The sequence below is a fragment of the Paramormyrops kingsleyae genome, chromosome 3 (genome assembly GCF_048594095.1).
Source record: "Paramormyrops kingsleyae isolate MSU_618 chromosome 3, PKINGS_0.4, whole genome shotgun sequence".
Classification (NCBI taxonomy): domain Eukaryota; kingdom Metazoa; phylum Chordata; class Actinopteri; order Osteoglossiformes; family Mormyridae; genus Paramormyrops; species Paramormyrops kingsleyae.
In genome coordinates, this window is record NC_132799.1 from 847,612 (window position 1) to 868,787 (window position 21,176).

At 47.7% G+C, this 21,176-nt stretch overlaps 3 protein-coding genes and 2 long non-coding RNA genes across 15 annotated transcripts in view; 3 read left to right on the forward strand and 2 right to left on the reverse strand.

Moving 5' to 3' along the window:
• Positions 1-3,687, forward strand: part of mcph1 (microcephalin 1) — a 31,766-nt gene extending 28,079 nt beyond the window's left edge. For 7 of the 9 annotated variants that reach the window (XM_023829054.2, XM_023829053.2, XM_023829059.2 and 4 more), the window contains exons 14-15: positions 2,765-3,002; positions 3,290-3,687. In XM_023829054.2, coding sequence (XP_023684822.1) covers positions 2,765-3,002; positions 3,290-3,342 — 291 coding nt within the window. In that variant the 3' untranslated portion in view covers positions 3,343-3,687. Of the gene's footprint in view, positions 1-2,764; positions 3,003-3,289 lie in introns of those variants that run through there. The other 2 variants (XR_002840320.2, XM_023829060.2) reach the window with 2 other exon arrangements.
• Positions 501-4,763, reverse strand: LOC140588152 (uncharacterized). The gene is made up of 3 exons (XR_011989438.1): positions 4,214-4,763; positions 3,826-4,118; positions 501-517 (listed from the first exon to the last, which is right to left on the reverse strand). It is a non-coding gene; the product is annotated as an uncharacterized lncRNA (long non-coding RNA).
• agpat5 (1-acylglycerol-3-phosphate O-acyltransferase 5 (lysophosphatidic acid acyltransferase, epsilon)) lies at positions 4,764-16,061 on the forward strand. Its single transcript, XM_023829062.2, has 8 exons — positions 4,764-5,319; positions 7,513-7,582; positions 7,811-7,926; positions 8,052-8,141; positions 9,056-9,146; positions 9,559-9,720; positions 11,274-11,397; positions 12,971-16,061. Exons 1-8 carry the CDS (start codon positions 5,101-5,103, stop codon positions 13,194-13,196), a joined length of 1,098 nt encoding a protein of 365 aa, XP_023684830.1. The 5' UTR covers positions 4,764-5,100; the 3' UTR covers positions 13,197-16,061.
• Positions 14,330-18,509, reverse strand: LOC111852802 (uncharacterized). Its single transcript, XR_011989437.1, has 2 exons — positions 18,191-18,509; positions 14,330-14,791 (listed from the first exon to the last, which is right to left on the reverse strand). It is a non-coding gene; the product is annotated as an uncharacterized lncRNA (long non-coding RNA).
• tmem14a (transmembrane protein 14A) lies at positions 17,727-19,610 on the forward strand. 3 transcript variants are annotated; one of them, XM_023829065.2, is made up of 5 exons: positions 17,727-17,884; positions 18,568-18,647; positions 18,756-18,848; positions 18,942-19,026; positions 19,278-19,610. In XM_023829065.2, exons 2-5 carry the CDS (start codon positions 18,572-18,574, stop codon positions 19,318-19,320), a joined length of 297 nt encoding a protein of 98 aa, XP_023684833.1. In that variant the 5' UTR covers positions 17,727-17,884; positions 18,568-18,571; the 3' UTR covers positions 19,321-19,610. The 3 variants fall into 3 exon arrangements, with proteins under 3 accessions (XP_023684833.1, XP_023684832.1, XP_023684831.1); XM_023829064.2 differs by having other exon boundaries at positions 17,734-18,159; XM_023829063.2 differs by having other exon boundaries at positions 17,739-18,164.
• The last annotated feature ends 1,566 nt before the right edge of the window (positions 19,611-21,176 follow it).

Below are 21,176 nucleotides of genomic sequence, written 5' to 3' on the forward strand. Positions count from 1 at the left end.
AAGCAAATGAAATTACTAAACTATGTTTACAATTTTACTACTAAATTCATTGCTGTTTGAGCAAAGTAGTAGATATCACTGCTTTTGATCATGTTTGTTTGGTTCTGCTTTGGATTAATAGTTAGTCTTCTCTAGAAGATTGTGGGTGCCCTCCCTTCACATGCACACGCTCGCAGGAAGCGGGGTGCTGTGTCTGTCCACGAGAGGAAGGCCCACGTGCACGGCTGCAGATGAGCCCAGAGGAAGGGCTGTGTCATGTCCCGACTCGTGACGGAGCGCTCAGGTGCAAGCGCTGACTCACCTTCCGTCTGACATTTGGGGATCGCATTCCGCGTGTTTAACGTCGCCGGAAGCAGCGGGAAGGAAATGACAGAATGTGCCATTTCCAGTGGAATTCTCAGCATTCAGAGCGCTGCTGTGCGGTGAGCCGCATTGTCTGCCTGTGCCGCTGCTGAGCTGCTTGGAGAGTTAGGGTGTGCTTACAGTCTGCCCCCTGATCGCTGGTAGATAGGGTATGCTGGAGAAATGTATTAAAGGCCATGGCTCATGGTCTGCAAACAGAGGTTCAGCTTATATGTCGCAGGTTGTGATTTGGGGTTTCTATGGGTATCCAAATGAATGTCAGCGTGTACTTAGGGGGCCTCAATGTTTTTATGGCACTAATGTAATGCGTTGGTTTGTATTCTCATAACAGGACGTGAATAGCAACATAGTCCATGTTTAGAGCTTTCAGACTGGTGGACTGGTGTCGAGCGCGTTTGTAGCCGTGTGACCGGGCCGTTGGTGTCCGGCAGCTCTCCTGTGGACTGGTGTCGAGCGCGTTTGTAGCCGTGTGACCGGGCCGTTGGTGTCCGGCAGCTCTCCTGTGGACTGGTGTCGAGCGCGTTTGTAGCCGTGTGACCGGGCCGTTGGTGTCCGGCAGCTCTCCTGTGGACTGGTGTCGAGCGCGTTTGTAGCCGTGTGACTTACCCCTTCCCAGTGTGTGAGAGTGAGTTGTGTGTGTATTAAGTTTGCCATGAAATTTACTTTTATATTTGGTCCAATGCTGAAAGCGGTGTTCAGTCTGTGCCTTGGCCGTCACCCTAGAAGCGTATCTGAGCATGCATGTACGAGTAAGTGCTCATGTGGCTCGTCTCAGAGTGATCACCAGCTTTAAATTAGCCCCCGATGAAGAGAGCGGGAATAAGGAGCGCTTCATCCTGGCAGGAGCGCGGAGGCCTCAGTACAGGTCAGATTTACTGCATGATAAGAAGGATAAGAGCCGCCAGCGCCTTCCACAGTGACGTTCCTGTCAGCAGAAAGTGACTCTCCTGTGCACTGAGCTGAGCCGTGATTACAGAGCGTTAAAAGGGCCCTTTTGCTGCAGCCCCCCCACCCCCAAAGCAGACTATCCCCGTCAGCCTCGCCGCTGACCCAAGACGGAGCCCAGAGGCGAAACGCAGAGCCGGTGCTGGTGAGTCATTGGAGGTGGGGGGGTCCTGACCCATCATTACGAGAAGCTATGGCGGCCGTAAGAAAGCACGGCGTCTCCAGACTCCCATCATTCATTGCAGCGCTAGCCCCAGGGAGGGGGAGCTGGCACGGGTGGAAGGCGGAACGTTCCAGTACCTGCCTGCATTAATGGGCTGTGGGCAGCAGGCTTTGCGAGCGGCGATCATGCTTTGAATGGACAGATTTCCAGAGTGAATTCCTGACACTGAATGTTATGACAATCTCTAATTGAAGCACATTATGCTGCTGCTCTCTCACAGACCATCCCGTTATGTCAGCTGGAAATGACGTGATTAATTTCTGCTATATATCACATTGGATATGCACACTCTGCCTTTATCTTGAGATGAGACACCTGAATTCATGAAGAATTAGACTTTCTGGTGCCATCAAGTCAAAACGGATTAAGTTAAATTGCAGTTCAGGCTTTGAAATCCAAAAATGCTTATAAGTGTAGCTTCAGGTCAAAGGTCCTTATGTTAGGAGATAATCATTCAGGCCATTAAGTATCATGGGCAGTGAAAACAAAAAGCTCCCTAATTACCAAGGGCAGCCTGTCACGGTGAAGGAGCCCCCTCCTCTTCCTCCTACTCCCTGCCAAACTCGAATCTTTTCTCTAAGCCAGGCTTGACGTGAAACAAACCACAGCTCATGCAGGCTAACCTTCCCATGACCCTGGTCTCGGCACGGGCCTCGCCGGCTTCGCCGTAATGCCGGGATCATGGCTGCCCAAACCCCGACTCTCTCTTCAGTTTGGTTTGTCAGTGATTTTACTGCTTCCTTGACGATGACCATTTAAAAGCAGGGAGTTTTTTGTCTGTTTTCATACTATTTGGCTCGCATTACAAATCAGTTTTTTGTCACTAAGTTGCACCTTGACAGGTGCCTGTGATACAAGGCAAGACAGGTCTGTGGTCCAAGGGGAAACCAGTATCGTGTATCTGTGATGGAGATGTAATGTGCTGTGGAAAATCTGCTGCATTGTGGTTTACGTGGGGTTAATCGTATGAGGGTAATGTCTTGCATGTAGGTCAGTCTTCTTCATTGGTGGTGATGATTTTTTTGCCCAGCCACATGGCCATGTGTCCACGGTAACCGTAGTGACTGTTTGTATGATAGCTATCGACACCCCATTGCAGGCAGGAGCGCAGAGCTGTTTTTCAGGCCAGTGTTAAAAGCGGGATCCCGTTTGCAGACAGTGCAGCTTAGCGTTCCTGAGCCGATGGCTGTGTGCCCCCCCATCTCAAACATGCCCTTTCGACTCCCTCCCCAGATCTGCCGTCTCCAGCAGCACCTGTCGGCCGGCGAGCATCAGCAGGACCTCTTCTCAGACCAGCCGGCCATGTTCGTGTCGCCGCACTCCCAGCCGCCCAGCCTGAGCCTTGCCGAGCTCATCCGGCTCTGCGGAGGCACCGTGTGCCGGAGCGTGAGGCAGGCCGGCCTCCTCATCGGCGACTACCCTGGCAAGAAGCCGTCGGGGGCGCGCAGACTGTCCGAGCAGTGGGTGCTGGGTGAGTGCAGCCCACAGCAGGGGCACAGAGCATGGAAGGAGCCGTCAGGACTCACACTCAGGAAATGTTGCATTCTGGGAAATGGGTTGAAATGTATGAATGGGATAGAATGGGTCAGTAGTGAAACCAGCACAGACACACGGCCCAGGGCAACATTAATCCAGCCATGTCTGCTGTGTTTTCAGTTCCTCAGAGCAACAGGACCTGCTAGATGACTGTAGTCTTCTGTTACCGTGAAACATGGGCTCACTGTGATAATGTGTGATTGTTTCTCTCCCGTCTGCCAGACTGTCTAACTCACCTCAAGCAGCTGCCCTATGACAGTTACGACCTAGACTGAAACCACCAGGGGAGGCGTGATGCCGCTGTACGGGAGGCGCCTGAGGGACCTTCAGATGCCTTCTATACTTTTTGTTGTATGAGAATGCTTCTCCATCCCGTTATGTGTTTCATCTCTGCATTTGAGCCTTGAACTCCTCTGTTACGTTTTGTTTTATAAATTCGTATCTTTCCGTTTTCTTAGATCAGTTTGTCATCGAGTGAAAGTCATTTTTTGCCTTTACTCCTAATTTCTTTGCAGTTTTACGGCTGCAGGCCTACTAAACGTAAAGCAGAAAGTCACGTCGAAGGGGTTTTTACTGTGAAAAATATGGTGCATCAATAATAAAAAAATTCTTGTTTAATATCATTATGACAATCATTTACATTGTTAGTGATTTATTTACATTAATGAATCCCCTCTGATATGATAGCAATCACACTGCACTGTCAGTTAATGGCAGATTTCACAGATTTCACTGTGCTTTGAGAATTAGTAGGATACAGTTAAAAACCATGAAGGCCTTGCCGGGTCTGAGGGTTGGGGTGTCGCTCTGCCTCGCCGAGGTTCTGGGGCATTTCTGCTGCTAACCATCAGACAGCTGCTGGTCACCCTCAAGGTTCACCCAGTCTGTCCAAGTCCACTCTGGGGTTGAGATGACCGCAGACTGTTGGAGTGGCGAAAGACAGCAGACTGTGTGATGCAGCTTGGCGAGACATCGCTGTCTCTGAGCGAAAGCACAGGCTCATGCTGCCCGGTTGCTCCGTGGATGACTTCACAGCACATTACAGGGTTTGCTGAAAGACGATAATTTATACAGCCTCTGAAATACATGCTGTAAAACTGAATAATTGCACAAATCAAATTATTGCTGTTATTTTTTTTTACTCACCATTATATCTTCCAGACACTTGACAATAAACATTCTTTTGTACTTATTTATAATGAATACTGGACAATTGCTTTCCTAATGCAGATTATCTGTCTGGCTCAAGATGAACATGACACTGTCACATTTCCTGTACTTAGAATCAAGACAACTAAGGTGTACAAAAAATTTGTCCTTCATCCAAAACTTGATAAGCAGGCTTAACCCTGAAAACTGACTTGTCTATATGAAATACCCGGCCGCAGTTTAAGAGCCTGCTAGTAAGGGCCGCATTACTACTAATCACTAAGGGGTACGCCTGATTCCTCGGGGACACATCGGGGCTCTGCGTGAGATTTGCGGGATGACAGTCACACCGTCCCTGCTCAGTGCCACGGTCGTCCGCTAAAGAAAGCACCGGACTGGAAAGGACATCGGGCGCTAGCACATCCTACCTCGGCACCTCCCCCAGCCTATCAGAGCACTCGGCTGTCGCGCTCTCCTAGCAACGGCTGCCACGGAAACTGACAGCTCGGCCAATCGGCGCCGAGGAGGGTAGGAAGTGCGGAAGGCGTCCTTTCCAACATGGAGGCCGCGGGGAGGCGTGCGTGACTTTGGAGCGGTCGGCTTTGGTCGGGGGGAGCTGTACTTTAACCGCGTTACCGAACTCACCAAAGGGAACCGTGCAGGTCGCCGGCCCGCTTTGGACCCTACAAGGAATGTGAAGGCGCCTGAGGCCGTGCGACTTAGCAGCGCCGCCCTTTGCTCCGCCTGCCTGTCGAGGTTAGCAGCGCGGCTAGCTGGTTAGCCAACTCTGGGCTTGGAGGCTGCGTCTCCCCGGAGGTTCCTGCGCACAGCTCGGCCCCTACGCTCCTGCATTCACCTGCTGCCCGGACCCCCCCAGTGTGAAAATGCTGCTGTCGCTGGTGGTCCACACGTACTCGCTGCGATACTGGCTCCCCGCGGCCGTCATGCTGGGTACTGCTCCGGCGTACCTGCTGACCTGGAGCGCCTGCCGCCTGCTGTCCGCGCTGCTGCCAGCCAGGGTCTACCACCACCTGGACGACGGCATCTACTCCGTGTACCAGAGCATGGTGTTGTTCTTCTTCGAGAATTATACGGGGGTGGAGGTGAGTGTGCTCGGCAGGAGAGGAATGCAGTGCGGTGACACAGGTTAAACACAGATAAATGCATTTTAGATAAGGGTTACACAATATAATGCCTAAACAGACATAAATGTGTTTCAAACAAAGGTTACACATTACAATATAGTGAATACAGGCTACACCTTGCAACATTTTTTATTAAGGAACATTTTTATTGTCTTCTTTCAAGTATGCCTGTCACATACTGGGTGCTTTTTAATTTCAGTAATTTTCTTCATGGATTATTATCGAATGATCATGCTTTGTGCAGGAATCCAGCGTTAGCTGTGACTGGAAGTGTCCTTGCTGTATGAACGGCATTGGCACAGGGCCAGTCTGCCGTCAGCTAAAGTTTGAGAAACGCACGGCAGTCCGTGGCCCCTCCGTGGCTAACATGCTTCACTTTCACCTCTCTGAGCACAAAAGCACTTCTGTCCCGAAAGGGGAAGTGAGAAATGTTCAAGTAAACATGCATGCTTCTTGACTGGCCTTGCCTGCCCGTTCACTGCCATAACAACACCCGCCATTGTTTTAATGATGAACTGCCCCGAACTCGCCTTCTTTTTGTTCTTTTTTTTGTACGGCTTGGGTGTGGTTCTTGTAATTGTTGCTCTGAAAACATCCCCGCATAAAATTCAGCAAGGCGAATTCCAGACAAGACAGAAAGGAGTTCTGAGGAGGTACGCCTAGAACCGGCCCGTGTTTCTGGTGCTGGGTGGCACTGGCCTGTGAAATTGCGGGGCAGCCATGCAGAAGCTGAGGTAGGCTGTGTGTCACCCTGCACTCGGGTGACGGCGTGTGCTCACGGTGACAGCGGTCAGCTGCTGCTCTGAGCTGCTTCTGCCACCAAGCTGCTTGGCCTGGTGTCTCACACTGGGTCATCGCGTGCAACCAAGCGGAAGCTCAGTTCACCTCACCTCCCCTGTGCCGGAACATTAGGAAGCGGTGAACCCACTGTCCCAACATCTGTGCGTCCAAGCGATCGATGAACACCTTTTTAATTAAGCAAATACAGCAAATGAAATTGAATTAAATGTCTCCATTTATTGGGGAAGTATTGGAAGATTTTTGACACCCAAATTCTGTTATGAGTAATGGTTGCACCATCAGAAAGCAAGGTATGCCCTTATCCAAACGAAAAACGGACAATATGGAGGACGTAGGGCCCTGTCTGGCCTCCTTTTTGCAGGCTGTGTAAAAGTTTGCCAGAGCTTCTAGACCAGTCTTTAATAACTTCTGTATTTATGCAGGAGAAAACATTGAAAGTGAAGGCAGGAACAGTCGCGTGTCCGAGGTGACTTGGCAGCCATGCAGGAGTTGCATCTGAGTCACTCTCCGTGTCGCAATCTGGCTGAACGTGAGGGTGTGCTGACTCTCTCTGCCTGTTCTCAGCCTGCTCTTGAGCAGGGCCCAAACATGTCAGCCCCTCGTTGATGGTTTCCCGAAAGAGATTCTGTGTTTTCCAGTAGAATGTTGATTGATGGACTTTAACCCCAAGCCATCGGCCGTATTTTGACAGGGTCCACGTTTGCACACGGTGGGCCTATCTTAACTCTCCACCTTGGTGTTCTGCTTGAACTTCTAACCATCAGAACAGTCCAGAGACCTAATAGCAATTTTTCAGTGGGCGATTACAGCAGGACGTAATGATTTATGCACAGATGGAAATGAGCACAGTTTTGGCAGGTCTCAAAGTGACATCTCAGGGCGTGTTGCATAATCCTGAAACTCCCCATGATCCGTGTAGGTCCCCAAAAGCTGCAGTGTTCATGCGTGTTCCGTGTCAGCTCTGATCATCGTGCAGCATTTTAGAGCTTCATAAGATGTCATTCTCATGGTGCTGATCTGAGAGGTTTGCAGCATGCGCCGTGTTCCGGCATTGCCCTCTGTGTGTAACTCTACGCTCCCAACGTCCTGAGACCTGTAACGCACACGCTGCACGGGGAGCTCCTTTGGGTTTGGACCTTGCGCCCGGTTCATGAGAGCCATCTGTAAATCCCGGTCGTGTATTTCATTTATCTAACCAAAGAGCTGTATTGTGGTGGAGTTGGAGCCGGTCCAGCTGGACCCAGACTCCAAAGGCTCGCTTTCTCTCTCCTAGACCGCAGGGCAGCTCATAGCACTGCTCTGTCCTGTCCTCTGTGTACAACTGACAGTCTGTCACCTTCTTTTGGGCAGGTCATCATTTATGGAGATATACCAAAGACCAAAGAGAATGTGATCTACCTTTCCAACCATCAGTGTACAGGTAGGCACCATCATGTTTGTCTCATAAATACTCGTGTTGAGTCAACATAAACTCACCATGATCCGAATGTCATTTACTCTCGGATTTCCCAACTTTGTGCTCCGTTTCTCTGGGTTTCCGTGGGACGGTGATACCCATTGATCCTCTGAGAGAATGTAAGCACGCTGTAACGTCTAAGCCAAGATGCTGCCCTCTAATGCCCCCCACCACTGTGTCACCTGCCCAAAGTGGACTGGATCATCGCCGACATGCTGGCCATCCGGCAGGACGCCCTGGGCCACGTGCGCTACGTACTCAAGGACGGCCTCAAGTGGCTACCGCTCTATGGCTGCTACTTCTCCAAGGTGCGAGAGACGCCGAGGTGCAGTATAATGTCCTGAGCAAATGTAGCTGCTTTTACCCCCCCAACCCCCACCCCCACACACCGTTGCCAGGGTTTCACAAGCACTTTGGGGTTTTTGTGTTTTAGCATGGAGGTGTTTACGTGAAGCGGAGTTCCAGGTTCAATGAGAAGGCGATGAAGAAGAAGCTGTCCTCACAAATGAAATTGGGAGTACCCGTAAGTCTGAGGGCATGGCTTATCTCTGCCAGTCTCTATCCATCTCTGCCAGTCTTATGTATGTTTGTAGTAGCCTAATTATTTTTTGTCATACATTTTTTTCCATCTGTATTTACTAGCTTAAAAAATTATATTAAGTATAACAAAGTAAAGAGCTCTTGAATCGGATCAGAACTGAAAAAATGTGGATTGAACCATCCCTAATTTTTAGTACCTCCAGAGTCGAGTGCGGTGATAAATCATTTTTACACACCAATCCGACCCCCTGCGTAAATAAAGAAGCGCTGTTTGGGGCCCTGACAGACAGTGTGTGCCCAAATCCTGCTCACTTGACGGTCTGCATAAGGGCCCTGACTCCTGGCAGGTGGCATTTTGCCATGGCGCTCTGGTTGGTCCATGCCACCTGCCTCATGAATGCCAGTGCGGGCCTGTGGCTCTCCGTGTGACCCGTCTGGCCTGAACAGGAAGCATGATTGGGGGGAAAAGTAAAGAAAAACATACCATGTTGATATCCGGTTGTTTGCCATAAACATTCAAGAAAACAAGGGTGTGGGTTGTTTTTTTCCTGGTGGGAGGGTGGGGGGGAGCATCCAAACAGCCGTTAACCCGAGGCTGCGACATGGGGGCCTGCCTTTATGTGGCGGTATTGATCAAGCTGCCCTGTTTGGTTTTAAATTGGTGAGACCTTGTCCAGCAGCAGCCAGTGATCAGGTGCTTTGCAGAGGACACCCCCCCCCTCCCCCCGTAATGCTTACAGATTATCGCCGTTTTGCTTTAGGATGAGTGTGAAGTGTCCTGATCTGGGATCAGGTAGCAGGATCTGACTGTGGGCTTAGAGTAGGATTAGCCTGAAAACGCTGCTGTCTGTCTGCTCTGCTTTGTCTTTCGGACTTATGGTCTTTTCTCTTTCCCAGATGTACCTAGTGATTTTCCCGGAGGGAACTCGATACAACCCAGAGCTCAGGGAGGTGATCAACGACAGCCAACAGTTTGCTGCAAAAGAAGGTATGTGGATGGAGGGCTGGACAGATTGGGGGTGTGTGAAAGCATACTCCCCCCCCCCCCCCAGAAGCAGCACATTTTCTTTCTGGCATGTTGTTATTGCACTTTAACAGACACCTTTCCTGACCTCCTCTTGTCCATCTGTCACTAAATGTGATGGTTTTCTCTGGAGATCCATGGGATCATTCTCAAATGTGAGTTTTAATCTGCAGGAGGCGCTGTCAGTCGGCTGTTCAGCATGAAACCTCTTCGGGGACATTCATGCGATATCACACACATAATAAGCAGACTTTCTGGAAGGTCACCCAGCATCTTCTAGGCAGACCCCGCTGAGGGATCGCATGAATGGGGCAACGTGATGGGCAGCCCCAGGGGTCAGAGGTCAGCTAAGCTTTCCCTCTTGGTGTCTCCACAGACCTGGCTGTCTTGAAGCACATTTTGACCCCAAGGATGAAAGCCTCATACATAGCCATCGACACCATGAAGGAGTACCTGGATGCCGTTTACGACGTTACTGTGGCGTATGAGGGCACCGTGGACTCAGAGGGTCAGCGACGGGCTGGCCCATCTATGCCCGGTCAGTACTGGAACCCGCCGTGTCCTGGCGCAGCTCTGTTCCGCCAGTGTATGTGCTGGGGATGAGGTCCGCGCTCACTTTCTGCAGTGTGATATCGGGATGGAGGACACAGAGGTCTGTGTCAGTCTGAAGTGCCTCTTCAGGATACAGGATTTTACACATCACGTACAGTTACACTGGTACAGCTTTCAGTGAAAAGAAATTTGTCTTGCGCAAAACGACAGTGTAGATAATGGTTTGATTATATCATACCTTTGGGTATGCTGCCTTATGGATAGGAAAACAAGCTCCGTCAGAACATGTTTTTGTTTGAGGGCTACGTTGTTTCTACATGAAACCAAATGTTAGTTTTTTTTTTACATTTACATTTATAGTAATTTTCATGTACACTACCAGTGCATGACCATTGAATAGGGACACATTAAGCACAAATCCCCAGCATTGACCATTAGATTCCCACAAGCTTAACTCATCGGTAAGATTCATTAATAACGAGCGCACTTAATCGGCGGTGTGATTCGCTGCATTTCTCCATGTAATTAAAACAGAAAACAAGCCGTGATAGAAACTTCCTGTGGCTTCCCGTAAACAGCGGTGTGACGCGCTGCCTTTTCGTGTCTGAGGGATGTTCACGCGCCGAGCCCGCGCTAAACAAACACAAAGAACAAAACATCCTGGACGCCACAGGAATAAGCAGCCGGAAAAAGCAGCAGCGAGGCCACATCGTCACACTCCCACTCGTGGTGTCGCACGGCCTGGCGGCGAGGATATCGGCTCACACGCTCCCAACAAACACAGGCCGGTGTGGTAAATAAGGGCGGCCCCACCACAACAGGGGCGGGGGGGCTTTTACTAGGAACCACAAAAATAGTTTGTGTGAGGATGACAACCCTCGATGTCTTGGCCCTAACCTGGATGAAAATTGGATTTTTGGGGGGTGGTTTAGTAAACAGTAACGTCATCAGGATCAGTCCTCATTAAGTTTTATTGCAAGGTACATTTTAAGCAACCTAATTAGTGACTAACTGTATATTGACAAAATTTGTTGAAAATCTATGCATTTTTTAAACTATTTCTGGTGACAGCGTGCAATAAAATTTGAAAAATAAATCTTCATATTATTGGCATTTTCTAATTTCACTGTCCAGCCAATCACACCTTTCCTTTTGTCCAGTGACGGTATCCACCATGCACTCTGATTGGTTAGCAATGGGCCTGGCTCCCTAGCGCTCCATTGGCCAGTTGGCCGTGAGGATAACATGCAGCTGTTTGGTGGTGTATGACGGTGCGGATTGTTTTGTAGAATTGCATCTGGCTTGTAATGTCCATGTGCTCACCCAAACGCATGCTGGACGGGTCCTTAAAGGTCTGCAGCCCCCCCCCCCAATTTGGAGGAATGCCGACCCCTTTAGGAAGGAACATCCAGACGGAACTCGTGCCTGGGCAAAGATTAAGGCAGCACGCGCGCCCCCACCTGCAGCCCAGTGCCGCCGCTGTTGAGGAATGTGCCTTTTACATGACGGGCTCTGTCCGCTCTGCCTCCCGTCCCACAGAATTCCTCTGTAAGGAATGCCCCAGGGTGCACGTCCACTTTCAACGCGTGGACCTGAAGGACATTCCGCTGGAGCCCGCAGTCTTCCGCCGCTGGCTGCACGGGAGGTTTGAGATCAAGGATAAGTGAGTATCCCGCCGAATCCTCTTTTTTTAATTTCCCGTAATCTAATACAAAGGTTGGGGCCTTTCAGAGGGTACATGGAAAGCGTGTTTGAGGGATTCTGTAGCTGGGGGGTGTCTGAGGTGATTCCTGCTGATTGTGCCCGGAGTGCTTGTGACTCACCCCCCCCACCCCTGGATATCAGGATATGACTGCAGTGCTGTGTCCATAGTGTGTAGCTCTGGCTGTACACTGAGCTCCACCCCCCCAACCCCAAGGATATGTAATCACAGTGCTGTGTCCACAGTGTTCAGCTCTCTCTGTGTTCAGGCCGTACACTCAGGGCCTTTCCCCCTCACAGGATGTGTAAGCTCAGTGCTGTGTCAGCAGTGTTCAGCTCTCGCTGTGCTCAGGCCGTACACTCAGGGCCTTTCCCCCTCACAGGATGTGTAAGCTCAGTGCTGTGTCAGCAGTGTTCAGCTCTCGCTGTGCTCAGGCCGTACACTCAGGGCCTTTCCCCCTCACAGGATGTGTAAGCTCAGTGCTGTGTCCGCAGTGTTCAGCTCTCGCTGTACTAGGCCGTACACTCAGGGCCTTTCCCCCTCACAGGATGTGTAAGCTCAGTGCTGTGTCCGCAGTATTCAGCTCTCGCTGTACTCAGGCCGTACACTCAGGGCCTTTCCCCCTCACAGGATGTGTAAGCTCAGTGCTGTGTCTGCAGTGTTCAGCTCTCGGTGAGCTCAGGCCGTACACTCAGGGCCTTTCCCCCTCCCAGGATGTGTAAGCTCAGTGCTGTGTCAGCAGTGTTCAGCTCTCACTGTGCTCAGGCCGTACACTCAGGGCCTTTCCCCCTCACAGGATGTGTAAGCTCAGTGCTGTGTCAGCAGTGTTCAGCTCTCACTGTGCTCAGGCCGTACACTCAGGGCCTTTCCCCCTCACAGGATGTGTAAGCTCAGTGCTGTGTCCGCAGTGTTCAGCTCTCGCTGTACTCAGGCCGTACACTCAGGGCCTTTCCCCCTCACAGGATGTGTAAGCTCAGTGCTGTGTCCGCAGTATTCAGCTCTCGCTGTACTCAGGCAGTACACTCAGGGCCTTTCCCCCTCACAGGATGTGTAAGCTCAGTGCTGTGTCCGCAGTGTTCAGCTCTCGGTGAGCTCAGGCCGTACACTCAGGGCCTTTCCCCCTCCCAGGATGTGTAAGCTCAGTGCTGTGTCCGCAGTGTTCAGCTCTCGCTGAGCTCAGGCCGTACACTCAGGGCCTTTCCCCCTCCCAGGATGTGTAAGCTCAGTGCTGTGTCAGCAGTGTTCAGCTCTCGCTGTGCTCAGGCCGTACACTCAGGGCCTTTCCCCCTCCCAGGATGTGTAAGCTCAGTGCTGTGTCAGCAGTGTTCAGCTCTCTCTGTGCTCAGGCCGTACACTCAGGGCCTTTCCCCCTCACAGGATGTGTAAGCTCAGTGCTGTGTCCGCAGTGTTCAGCTCTCGCTGTGCTCAGGCCGTACGCTCAGGGCCTTTCCCCCTCACAGGATGTGTAAGCTCAGTGCTGTGTCTGCAGTGTTCAACTCTCGCCGTGCTCAGGCCTCCCCTCCTTCCTCTGCAGGTTGCTGGCTGCGTTTTACGCTCCGGGAGAGCTGTCCACGCAGCGCCTGTTTCCCGGCCAGGGGCGGAGGTCAGCCCTGAGCGTGATGCAGACTCTGCCCTCGCTGCTGTTGTTAGCAGGCCTCACGCTGCCCATGCTGCTGACTGAGGTGGGCAGGAAGCTGTATGTGAAGACCTGGCTGTATGGCACGTTCATGGGCTGGCTCTGGGTGAACCTGAGTCCCTAGCCGGACCACACCGCACTGCACCGGACCTTCCCTCCCGCCCTCCTTATCCTGTCGCTTTTTCAGACGGCAAATTCCTGTTTTTTTACCCCTGAACTTTCGTAGGGTGGGAATTTAAACAAGGGGAAAGAAAACAAAAAAAAATCTTTAAATTTCTGGCTCTGAAGATCCTTCATGAACAGCAGGCTTCTCACATCCCTTTAAGCTACACAGTATCAGCAGTTCTCCACCGAGTCGCTCCATTTCGGGACTGTATTAATGTTAGGCTTTATTAATAATGTTGTGCCCCCCACCCCACCCCCCACCCACTTGCAGTAACTCAGGTGAAGCTCCAAAGAGGACTTGTCAGGTAGACGATGCGCATGACTCAGAGTGGAAGTTCTCCTGTATGAGAGAGAGAGGCGAAACTCTCACTGCGTTAATCTGCAAACCCAGAAGGCCTCGTCACTTCATTAAAGGGTAAGAATCGTAGGTAGAAGCCGAGTATCATGGCTTATGCATGTTAGACGTTCCGCTTCTCTTTTAACCATGATGTCATTGTCGGTTGTTCACCTAATTGACTCGGACCGGCTGGAATCGCTTCCAGGAACGCTGACAAGGGTTATACATCGTTTGCTGTTGTAGACTTATCAGCATCTGAAGAATTAGTCTTGATTCCATTAATCAAACATGTCTCTGTATGCGAGTGAGTGTCTCTTGGGTTTCTGTGCAATTGGTTGCAGATGTTTAGAGTAGGATTTCACCTATATAAGCCGCCCCTCCCCCCCCCATTTTCCCACAACGATGTGAGATCTAAGACCCGCCCACGGTCGGGGTGTCACAGCGTTTTGCCAAACTTCACATGTGGGTCCACGAGTTCAAGCCGAATGATGGATAATTATCCCTCAGGAGACATCGTGCTGTTTGAAACACTCTGGCCAAAGAGACGGTACTCCACGCTCCTTCGCTCTGCCTCAAATGGAGAACATTTACCGTATTTACCTTTGCGCACAAGTTGGGAAAATGCCCTAATGATTCTACATTTTTAATTTTTTTGGGAAATCTTTTTGAGGTGTGTTTTCATAGTGTGCATATTGGACTCATGGAGGGTTGTGTGTGCGTGTGCGCACGTGCGTGTGTGTAAAAACAAAGTACACTTGTTCTTTTTAATGCTTTATTACAGCATCATGTGTTTTTCTTTGTTATAATCACATCTGCGTTTTCAGTTTCTTTATGTGCTTATTTTTGGCCTGCATGGTGGGGAGTTTCCTTCTTCCACGTTGGTAGTTTTGGGGTTTGATTCCAGTCTGCTGGCATATCCTCTCCACAGTATCTGTTTGAGTAAAAGTGTTATCTACAGAGAAGCTGGCTGATTCAGTATGAACAGTATTAAATCATAGGAAGCGGTGAAGAAATGAGACAGTGAACTATGATTCATTACTGACAGATGCCATCTTAAAGTGCCATTTTGTTCTCTGAGGTTTGTGCCTTGTACCTGATTTAAAGAATTATCCTCAATCCCTCTCAGAGGACAATCGCAGCAGAACATACAGGGCATTTCCAGTCCAGTCAAGGGCCTCTGATTGTGCTGCGTCTCCACCGTGTGGACATCAGCGGAACTGTCCCCCAGAAAAATAATAATTTACTAGTTTTACCTCTGTGTGTTCCTGTCAAATGAGGGTCTTCGTATTGTCAATTGTATTAAGATGGAATTAAATAACCCACTGTCCCCAAAAACATTCTATAATTACTGGTTATAGTCATAAATATTGAGGTATTTGGGGGGGAAAAGCTGAATATGGAGCAGAATATAGAGGAATGTGGTTAACTGTGATTTTACTGCGTGTGGTAAAAAATCCTGATCAATGTTGCTAGACCAAAATATATATAATATAAAATATGCTAGATACAATGTTTTAAACCCTGTGTGATTCATGCACAAGTAATCAAGATGGGGGGGGGGGGGGTTAATGTCCCAAGGCACTTTTTGATGAGCAAGGCCCTGTGTTCCTGGGGGAAAGCCAGTATTTAAGGTAGCGCCTGGCAAAGGAACGGAGGATTGCATTTTGCAGGATTGCATCAGCTGCCTGTCTGTTTTAAGGAGGAAGCAAGCTTGAGTGAGAGGGCAGCACATAGTTACTTAGTTACTTTTCTGGGTTATAGACCCCATTCTTTGCAAAATTAAATAGTTAATTCCTCCTGCAAATTTTGCTTGTTTTTGCTTCTTTTGAACAATCGATCAGTTCCTAAGTATATAAACTTCCCTCCACGCCTTTGGAGTGTTTTATTTAATCTGACTTGTTGCTGTTAAATTTCCTTCATGTCATGTTATGGGATTCAATGTCATTTGCTTGAAAAAAGAGGTTTGTCGGTGGACAGCTACCAGTGCCCAGCCGAAACGTAGCCATAAGTATCTGCAAGAACCAAATTCTACCTCTGCGAAAATGTTCTGGCGTGCTTGTGAAAAGTTTACCAACAGACAGCTTGGAAAAACTTCTGCTGCACCTCATGCTTCTGGATTGAAATGTTTTTTTCTGTGTTTATTTTGCTTCTCTTCTTCTTGCATTTGACCTTCATCTGCAGTTGGGTAAATCTTTACTAAAACAGGTTTTTCTTTCACACTTGCCTTCATGTGCACTGACTCCCCCGTGAGTTAATATCACCTCTTCATCAGTCCAGATTATAATAAAATTAAATATACTTTAAGAATGACATTTCTTTGCTTTATGCACTCATCTACATTTGTGTGAGAATTACCCTTCATCCTTTTTCCCCTTATTCATTTTTTTCTTTGACTGAGAAGCACTGTTTTCAAGTAAACCTATTTTTATCTTCTATTTGAATTTTTAATAAGTGTTGTGTGTTAATAAATCAATATTTTTTGCTCAATACTAGTAGTCATTCTGTATCATTTTCTGTACGAATGTGCTACCTTTGTTTAATCTGTAGTATGTTTTCTACAGTCCTTACATTGAAATACTACATGCACAACGAACCCCTCAATTCAAATCTTTACAGTGCATTTCTGATACATTAAGATCCATACGCTCTTCTCATTTTAAAAGGCTATACTTCGTTTTAAAACAGATGCTTAAAACTACTGCTGTTTTAAACATTGTATGCAGTTTCATTATCTGCGAGTGGAAACCAAGTTTTTATTGCTACTTGTAAGTATTAAAGCATCAGTTGTGTCTGCCGCATGACATTTCACACTTGAATGTACCACTATACACTTTTGAATTGTATGAAGAGCGGACAATAGCAGGTATTCTTCCGAGTCAGTCTTTTTAAAACCTTTTCCATAAAGTATGTACCGCTGATTTGTTGATAACGTCCTTATCTTTAAGTGGATCTGCGCCTCTCTTTTAGGCGCCCAACCTTAATTTTCATCCCTCCGTCACCACGTAAAAATATAACAAATTCATGGTTGCCAATCTCAAATACCTATAATACAGGTTTTATGTACTTGTCGCCCCCCATTAGATCCACGGCTTTTGTTAGGTTTGCGGGCGCGGCACGCCTGAGCTCCTACCCCGACAGGTGGTAATCCGTAACACCTGGGCGGCTCTGCGCCCCCCCCCCCCCGCGCCAGCGCCAGGCTCCAGCTCCCACACAAAGGCCTGTTTTGTTCACCCGGCCCGAAGATTACATGACCCTTAACACAGCTTCCTGACTATCGATAGCATTTCGAAAAACAAGTATTTCTTTGTTTTTTCCCCTCCTCTTGAGGCGGATATTTACGCAAGCTGTGAGGCGTGTTTTGTTTAAGTCCACAGCTGAGATTATTCAGGAAACTGGCGCTGCACTTTATGCCTGTCCTAAGACTTCTCAGTGCAGTTCTGCTGAGTGGCCATATAAAGTCCTCTATGACCAGCACCCCAAAGTCACTGTGTATCTGTTCCGTTAATAATCTCTGTGGTTTGGCGTAGCGGAGTGGAAATGCTTGTGCTTTTTTGTCTATTTTATAAAAAGAATAAAAGCCACTGACACATCTAAGAGGTTTATATAGATATTACGTTATTGTCACAGCCGCTTTTTATCTCCAGCACGTTGACATATTTTAAGCATTACAGTATAGTACTTAAGGAAAAATAATCTTTTATAGCTTAGTCTCAATTTACCTTCTCGTTCACCGCACTTTACAATAAATGTTATCCATTGTATGGCTTTTAACCAGCTGTAGGATCGCCATTCTGTTATTAATAAGGGGGGAAAATCATTACACTTGCTGGTGAGTTCATTAATTTGTCCTCATAATAAAACACGGTGGAGACAATGAATGGATTTAATACAAGCTTGTTTATTCTTAGAAACCTAGTTTGCAGTTGTACACTCTTCCCAGCTAAACGAGTGTTTATATTTTGTCTTGTATCTATGTCCATGTCAAGATTTTCTGTCTTGTGTCTTAATACGTTTCATATCTATATTTCTATATTTGACTATATTTGATCTCATGTATGACCCATGCTTCACAGCGGAGACGACAAAACCTTTATGCAACGCCTCGTCGGACTGCTCGCCGACACACTGCTGCACTTCCACGGCGCTACCTGCAGGGGTCGCTGGAGGCCGACGGCGTTCCCTTTAAACTGAATTTCCGGTTCTGTGTTTTATGTAACATGTTTTGATTGTACTTCCTTAATTAATACTTTCGTACTGTTAAAATGACAGACAGTTAAGTTTTCCTGAAACCAAAACCATCTGTTATAACGGTATTCGATTCGTTGTCGTTTATTCGTTTTGTTAACGTGAGCAACAAAATTAGATTTCCCGTGGAATACATTTTCTCTAAGTCGTTTATATATATATAGTAACCGATCAGGTAGCCTAAATTGTTTGATTTCAAATGGTTTCGTTCAGTTTGCGTCCTGTGTTACTCAATACGGCGACGTAGCTGTGTGTCTACGCAACTTGGAGTGGCTCGCGTATCCTGCCGTGAAATAGTCGGTTTCAGGCTACTCTGAGGTTTCCGAAAGGCGGATTATAGGCACGGTTTGTATGCCTGCTTCCTTACTTACCCGCTTTGCCTTATGAATGCCGCCGCCAGCCTCGGCTTCCCCCCGTTTCTGTACGTGCGGAGCTGCGGCCGCCATCTCGGGCGCTCGCGCTCTGCGCCTTTTATGTATTTACGCCGAGTTCATTGTTTATATCTGTTATGGACGCTTCTTTTCTTGGCAACTACACGCATTCACTTCGCATTAGCTAGCAGTAGATCTATTAAAGTTGCACAGGAAAGAAGACTGTGACCCTATGAAATTAATGTAACACTCATAAATAACGACAGATATTTAAAGGGAGGTTTAATACAACCAACAAAAACAGCACTGAGCTGTAACTCTAACGGGGCTCTTCTGGTAACCAAATTAAATTGAAACCACTCTCTTCTCACTGGTAGGACCATGGCTGTTGACTGGCTTGGATTTGCTTATGCCACGGCTGTCCTCCTGGGAGGGATTGTGGGGTACAAGAGGAAAGGTATGGGTACTTGCCACAGCACGCTGGAGCAGCCTGAGATACACTTAATGCTGCATAATGTCTGCTGTCCGCATCTCAACGCTCTATACATGATCCCACCTCATGCAGGCAGCGTGATGTCGCTGATCGCTGGTCTGCTCTTCGGGAGCCTGTCTGCTTACGGCTCCCTCGGAATAACGACCAATCCCAGCGTTGCCCTGTGTGAGTAGTGCAGTGTAACTTCACCTGCTTCACCTTTTTGCTTTCTCCATTTAATCGGTGCTCCTTCTGTTCCCCCTGTGTGTGACATGGCAGTGTCATCAGGATCTCTGGCTGTCATCATGGGATTGCGATACTGGAAGTCTGGCAAACTTATACCAGCTGTTATGGCTGGTTTGAGGTGAGCAGGAAACAAACATTTTTAGTAATAAACTGGTTTTGGTACATTTTGTAATACTCATGTAATCACATGTGACTAACGGTCTCCTAAAACCATTTTCCGTATGAGGAGGTATTTGTTAATAGTCCTGCTGTTTTGGTGTGTGAAATGGTCCCCACAATGTTAGTCTGGTGTTGCGGTGACTTTGTACGTTAGAGGCTTCTTGTGGTAAATCGTTTGGTAAGTAACCAGCGTCTCTGATCTGATTTCAGCACCCTGATGTTCCTGCGACTTCTCCTCCTGCTTGTACTGTAGCATGCCCCCTCCCAGGGTGAGCCCCCTCCCAGGGTGAGCCATGCCCCCTCCCAGGGTGAGCCATGCCCCCTCCCAGGGTGAGCCCCCTCCCTTCCCTGAGCTGAGAGGTCCATTGCCCCTCAGTCTACCATCATTCCTGCTTCATTCTGGATTTGTGTAATTGTACCAGCTAATTCCACTAAGATGCCATATCACAGTTAACCTGTCCGCTCGCTGGGAATGGGGCAGTCGGAATGCGCCCCACTAATTATCCTGACATTCCAAATAAACTTCAGAGCATTTCAGTTTTATCTTCTCCTGAGAAGTTCCATTTTTCCCCCACTAACCTCTGGGCTTACAGTAGGTGTGGATGGCAGGTATACAGCTTCATCTGTCTTCCACATTTTTAGAAAATGCAAGTAAAAATGTGGAGTTTTCCCTGCACAGTAATACTAACGACACGGTTCTTATCAGAGCAATGCAGAGATCCATGGCCTTTCACCCAGTATAAGGCAGCCTCTTCCATTCATACCAGCTCTGTAAATGTACTTTTCACACCATTGTGTGACACCATAACAAAGCAGGGGATTGAGTAGTTTGGTTAAGGTTGCAAAGGGTTGGTCTTCTCACCTTTGTAGCCATAGTTGTGTTGTGTGAAGGGCTTCATTGATTTTTTTCACTTAAACCTTTACCTCAGTTATGCTTTTTAATGTTTTGCTTCACGCTGATTAGATGCTCTATTTGATTATAGCCCCTTTATTTGCTCTGCTAGAGTTAGTCTTAAGAAAGTAAACATTTTAAAGTCTAAGTACAGTGGTAGCTCAGTTCTCGAACTTATTAGAACTCAAATTTCTTAAAAGTCGACCCAATCAGTTTGAAAAAAAATTACCTAGAACTCTATCTGAATCTCAGAAGTCAAACCTTGAATGCCGACCTATGGTAACTTGTACTCGCGGGGAAATGAGTCACGCATCACGTCAGCGGAAACAAAGGATAACACTTCAGACTAAGCATCGCATTCGCTGTAATAGCATCGTGCATGTTTACATAAGCTGAATAAATATATTTAGACAGTAAAAATACATTTAGACAATCATAGACAGTAACAGTAATTATATAATAAAATACATTTAAAAATAAAGATTTGTTATTAATTATTTTAATATTAACAATAATAATACATTTAATTATAATATTGTCGTGCAGAGCGGGGATGGAACGGAGACAAAGATGCAGATGTCAGGGTATCGGGGAATACGGGGTTTAATTACAGGTAAGGCAGGCAAAACGCAGATGGACAATACAATGACCGGACTGGGGAAACAAACTGAAACGTGGACTAAATACAGAGGACTAATGACAACAACCAGAAACAGCTGATCACATGGGGATCCCACATGAGGTTAACGAGGGGGTGTGGCACACGGAAGGAGCGGATGATCGAAGCAGGACACATTGTTTGGATACATTTATTTTCTTACTTTACAAATTACTGTTTTGATAAATGTGCTTAGATGTGTTTAGTACAGTATATGCTCTTCTTGTTTTATCCGGTTAATTTGTTTTTTAAATGCTAAAAAAAAAAAACATTTAGATGTCATTTTTTGGGGCCGGGAACCAATTAATTGGTTTTCCATTGTTTTGTACGGGGAAAATTCGATCTCAACTCGAACTTTTTAAGATTCGATCCGGAGTTCTGAACGGATTAATTTCGAGTTCTGAGGTACCACTGTATTATGTATGAATAGTAACAATAGCATGTTTCTTTTGTATGTTTCCAAGATAATTCTTCAGCATTAAGCTTTCCCCAAGTTGAATATAAACCACCAAGCACGTTGTTTGAAGCCATCGTTACATCTGCATCTGAGTGTGGGTGA